Source organism: Pseudorasbora parva, chromosome 1 (assembly GCF_024679245.1).
Source record: "Pseudorasbora parva isolate DD20220531a chromosome 1, ASM2467924v1, whole genome shotgun sequence".
NCBI classification, from domain to species: Eukaryota; Metazoa; Chordata; class Actinopteri; order Cypriniformes; family Gobionidae; genus Pseudorasbora; species Pseudorasbora parva.
In genome coordinates, this window is record NC_090172.1 from 39,430,397 (window position 1) to 39,436,396 (window position 6,000).

Sequence of the window (6,000 nt, forward strand, 5' to 3'; positions counted from 1 at the left end):
AGGATAGCTATCTGTATCCTGATGGTTAACTGTTTGACATAGACTGGTGATTCTCCTAAACAAAAGACCAGTGGAAACTTGTGTGTGTGTATGTGTATGTATGCATCTCTTACCAGTCTATTACTCATGGCTCTCTGTGAGATGTCAGGACAAAACCTCTTATAAACACATTTTTTTAGAATAGACAAGAGTCTCACAACTTAAAACTTCCCTATGGCGTGATGAAAAAAGGACGGCACATTTTCCAACAGGTCAGGTTCCTGTCTGGTGAATATGACAGCATAAAATGCTACCATCACTCATGCCTTTAATCCTTGTGGAATACATCGCCATTACAATGCAGCTCTCACTATAATGTATAATGTAAAAAATCATTAATAACAAGGTTAACCTTTTCAGACATTGTCTCAAAGCACATCACTTTTCTCAAATGTATAGCCTAAAGTAAACATCCTTTTTGTTAACACTTCATTCACCAAAAGTATCACCTTCTGCTGTACAGTCAATAACATTAAGAGCCACTGTACACATGCATGTTAAGGGCATATGTGTGATGGTTTGTCTTGTCCTTCATACATTAGAGAAAGCATAAAATTACACTCTGCCTAAGTGTATATTTACTTCATAATAGAGTAGTTTTGCTTGGTTGCTTTTCTTTAAACGAAGCCCATCGAGGAAGCTAACAGCTCCCTGTTTATGTCTTCTCTAATCAATGTTATAAAAAAACCCTCTTCTCAATAACACTGCTGCAAAGTTCAAATTTATCTCATGGCAACCCTCCTGTTGTGTTGTGATAAACAGTTGGTAGTGAAGCATGCAGCCTCACTTTCAGACCTCTCTATCACATTCATTCCCATTAAGCAAAAGATAGCCATTAGTCGCACTGAAATAACACAAACAAACATCAACCAATAAAACAGGACAATTGACAATTTTGCCATTTAAATGTGTTTTTGTCTTAGTACCACTTAAGGCTACACCTTCTTTAAATTAGGCTGTGTGTTATACAATGTATTGTTCAGTGTAAAATACCTGACCTCTCAATGTCATTCCTAGGTCAGACATGACAGACGAAGGTTAAGATTAAAATAAATAAATAAACAGAAATATAAACAGAAGCTTTAGGACATATTGTTCATAGATGTTTGGTGCTTAAAGTTGCAATACAACACATGCACAAAGAATGTGACTTGCTTCTGCAGATCATAAATTGTAAAGAAAAGTCAATGGGTCCCAAAATAACACTGAACCCAGCTGATTTTCATTATGGACAAAAATATAGTTATCTGCATTGTTATTTATAGAGCTTCTGAGATAAGCATCTAATGGACACATTACTATCCCATGAGGCCACGGGAGAGGAAGTGAATAGCATAATGAATAGCATTGAAGTCAAGTGATGCACCTGACACTATATGAAACATGACAAATGTAGCATGTTTGGAATACATATACCGGTATTGTTAATAAGAGCAGAGTATGCTCTTTCAGACAGGACTTAAATTGACAAAATTTTGATTTTGGGGTGAACTATCCCTTAAGATTTCTAATACAAATGTGTACAGAAGCTATAGATTGAAATGTTTTTAAATGTTTAGTGCTTTAAAGGCTGAAAACAACAAATTAATTCCAAACTTATATCATATCTTTTCTTGGTCAGACCGTCAGAACACATAATATTTTTAGGAATATTTCAAATGTTTTTGTCCATAAATGGGGTCAAAATTATTATTTTGTTTAGATATTTTGTGTTCTGCATAAGGAATTCATACAGGTTTAGAATGAAATGAGAAATGATGACAGAATTTTTTTGGGGGTGGGGGGTGAACTTTACAAATACAAAGGAGAACAGAAGCTTAAGGACAAAACATTATTTTAAAATATTTATTTTAAAGGTTCAAAAGAAATATACAATAAACATTTTACATTATTATAAGACTGATTTGATACTTAATTAGTTACTTGTTTTTTGACATCAGTTTTATTGCCGGGTTTCTGAATTTCTGACTCCATCCCTGGTAAAGATGTTCTCCTCCTGGCTGCTGTCTCTATTTTCTGCACAAGTTCCACATCCCACGGGTGAGTAACGAAGCTCAGCACCTCCCCTCCCTCTGAGCCACCTGCTCTACCCACACGCCCTGCCCGGTGGATGTAATCTGTGTGGGTCTCTGGGAAGTCATAATTGACAATAAGTCCAACCCTCTGTGTGTCCAAACCTCTTGAAGCTATGTCAGTGCATATTAGAACATCAACACTCCCTTTTTGAAAGTTCCTGAAAATTCCCTCCCTCATAGTTGCAGGCATCTCTCCCTGGAGTCTCATATGACGAACACCCATCTCCTCCAGTGAATAGCCCAGCCAGTTGACAGTGGAAGCCGAGTTACAGAACACCAGAATGCCTTTATGCTCCCGTTCAGCTTTCTTCAGAGCTTGATGAAGCTCTAGAATCTTGTCTGCACCTTTGATCCTGAGAAACGTCTGATTTACATGCGGCATAAGTTGGTGTAGCATGCGGCTTTTAACAGTCACCATGCTGGCCAGGTCAGTCACCTTGCTGAGGACCTCTCCCACGCCACCCGGAAACGTGGCTCCCACCACAACCAGCTGAGCTTTATGATCAAGCCCAACTGTCTCTGAGAGTCTGGACGCCACCTGGGCATGTGACAAAATATCCTCAAGTAAGCTTGAAAAACTGACATCAAACATTGTGTCGGCTTCATCGATGACTAGGAAGTTTAATTCGCTCAAGCTGATGAACTGCTTCCGTAGGGCCTTTAGCAGAGCACCAGGTGTGGCCACTAAAACATCCGGCTGACCATGAGCGAACGCCGCTTTGATGTTTCCCACACCTCTCCCGCCTCCTGCGACTTTGACTACTAGTCCAAACCGGTGGCTCATCGATCGAGCAACAGATGTCACTTGCTCTGCTAGTTCCCGAGATGGAACGACAACCACAGCGCGAATGTTTCTCTCCGAGTCTGTAAATGGCTCCTTCTGCAGCCTGTGGATGATGGGAAGAAGGTAAGCAAGGGTTTTTCCACTTCCTGTCTCTGCAGCACACAGAATATTGCACCCTTTTAGAATTTTGGGAATGGTTTGCATCTGCACTGTGGTGGGGTGAATTATTTTCTGACTGTGTAAAATCTCAACCAGTTCTGGGCAAACGTTAAAGCAATTAAATGTCTTTTTAGGGGTGGAAGCGATGACATCACCCTCGTCCTTCTGCTTGAGAATGGATGGTGGAGCACTCTGGGTGCTATTTATGGAGAAGTAATCCCCTAAGGTTTTATTACTCTTCCATCCCTTAGATGTCAGAACAGGTTGCTCAAATTTCCCAAGTGTATAGCCTACAGACTGGTTTAGCAGCGGGTTCTTGCTCTTGATCAATAGTCTGCCAGGCTTGACTGTCGGCAGCCTGTCAAACTTCTTACTTTGCATCTGTTTGACGCTCTCTATGCGCTCTTGCATGGGTTTTGGGATGCGGATCACAACAGGCTGTGAGCTAGCAGTTGTCATTCTGCGTCGACCCGCACTAATGAGCGCGATATATCCCCTGCCGAGCTGCGAAGAATAACTGCGTGTTGTCTGCGACAGTTTGGAAATGAAAAAGGCACAGCGTCCAAGCTTCGCTGCCTGCATTGTGGATACGAGTACAAACGTGAATTAATATCGTATATCCTGTTTAATACACAAACGGATCAGAGAATAACCTTTTAATGTGACAAATGCGCTAAAGCCTTGATCTCACATGCACCCATGCTTAACTCGTCCAGGCACAGAATGATGACGTCTACACCGTAATGCCAAAATTAAAGTCCCAATGATCACATGTGAGATGACTCTTACTATTTATTCTATATCTTACATGTATTAATTTAACAGACGATTTTATCCAAAGCAACTTGTAGAGGATTACAGCAAATGATTTATCTAAAGGATCGAGGCGATAATCAAACGTTGTCTTGAAAGTCACCAGCTTGGACAGGGGGATTAATAGTAAAAGCACAAAATATTTTTTTAAGAGTATAAAACTAAGGTTCATTAGGACATTGATTTGTTGTGTGACAATATTCAGGACATTAGCAGATGTCCGGAGACGTGACATGCAGATGCAAAGATGTAAAACTAAATATAATATATATATATATATATATATATATATATATATATATATATATATATATATATATATATATATATATATATATATATATATATATATATATATATATGCCATGAGGGGGGGGGGCGAATATTCCCAAAAATATTGGGAGAAAATTTTAATATTTAATCTATTTCTAATCTATTTTTAAATGTATCTCTGAGGGAATTGACTGTCTTCAGAAAAGTTTCTATGACATTTTCTTTTCCTCTTACCTATGCTCAGCCATAGACAGTAAAAGAAATGGACACAGCGACCCATAGACTTCAACGGCGAGAAGTGAAGACAATTAGAAGCACTCACTTCCTGATGGCTGAGCGTACTGCGTAGGCTCAGACTGAGCTTGACAACGTAGATGTGACATAAGCAACCTGTCTGACAGTTGTAGGTCTAGTAGTTAAGAAAGTGAAATCTGAATCACGTTGGTTAAATGTTTTGTCCCATTAATTTTGGCTTACTATGGGCTTCTCCCCATTCTTCTCCCTTGACTTTATCGGACTTTATGTCTCCATGTCCCCCCCGACTGCCATTCAGTTTGGAGTTCAGGAGATTGTCTTGACCAGGACCACACTCCTAAATGCATTGAAGCAACAGCCATGTGATTGGTTGATAAGATAATTTCATTAATGAGAACCTAATAATCCTTTAGGTAAGTGTATTTGTTTTTTGAGCCTACATATATTCAGAGGCTGTGTCTCATTTCAGAAGGCTGCGTCCTACGGAGGTCGCATTTGAAGGCTGCATACGTCATAAGGCCGTCTCATTTAAAAAAAAAGTGAGAAGGACACTCCAAATGCGACTTCGAATGTGACCTTCTTTCACAGGAATTTGGAGTGTGCATGAGGTGTAGCCTTTGACTCTGGAGATAACCCACAATTCTTTGCGTCGCCATTAACAACCCCCATATATATTTTTTTTATATTATAGGAAAAAACTGCACCACTGCCAGATATACATGTGAGCGTAGATGTGGGGTTTAAAATGTAAGTTCAAGCTTGTTTTTGTTTTTAAGCTCTACCTCAAACAGGATTAAAATGCTTTAGTGCCTTTTAAACGTTTAGAACAGTACATTGCTTTCAAGACAAGAAACATTTCATAGTAATTTTTATTCTATTCATATATTCTGGCGTGAGTGCGCAACGAGGCTGAACGTGTTGTCATAGCAACGTGATACTTCCTGCCTGTGTGTCCTATGAAGGACGTCTCGTTTAATTCTGATTGAGGACACTCTGTATACTGCATCCTACACAGGACAGGTCCTCCGGAGGATGCAGCCTTCAAAATTTAACAAAATGAGACACGGCTAAAGTGTGCATCATCTGTCAGTCTGGCTGGGGGTTTGGCCCTTTTCTTGTTTCCTCTTTACTTATGTGGCACTTAAATGAGATCCCTGAATGTGACAGGAGACAAAGAAAAGAAGACAAGGGTTTATTACCACACAAGCTACCACAAAATTAATAGTGGTATGACAGCTTAGTCTAGTAATAGTGTAATTTGCTTCTGTTACACTATTGTGGGGGATGTTGATTTTCAAGCAAGACACATACTGCATTAGAAGATGATGGCTGGTTCTTTTCCGTCTGTGTAAATCTTCTTTCATAAAAAGTCACCCCCCTACAACAGTGCAAACAACGGCCAGAGCTGATAGTTCTTTAGGCCTATCTTTGTTAATGGACTAACTCTTTCTGCAATTTTGCTAGGTTTGAAGAATTAATACTCAGTGGTGGGCTGTCAGGGCCATCAGGGCCTTCTCTGCTGGCCCTGTTTAAAATCATATTGTAATACGGTTTGTAGATGTGAAGGAAGAAGGCGGGGTCGGCGTTACTGGGACTCGTAAC

At 39.8% G+C, this 6,000-nt stretch overlaps 1 protein-coding gene across 1 annotated transcript; it reads right to left on the reverse strand.

Annotated features, from left to right (window-relative positions):
* Nucleotides 1–1,801: 1,801 nt before the first annotated feature.
* Nucleotides 1,802–3,802, reverse strand: ddx28 (DEAD (Asp-Glu-Ala-Asp) box polypeptide 28). Its single transcript, XM_067450706.1, has one exon. The coding sequence runs from the start codon at nt 3,637–3,639 to the stop codon at nt 1,951–1,953; it is 1,689 nt and encodes a 562-aa protein (XP_067306807.1). The 5' UTR covers nt 3,640–3,802; the 3' UTR covers nt 1,802–1,950.
* Nucleotides 3,803–6,000: the final 2,198 nt, after the last annotated feature.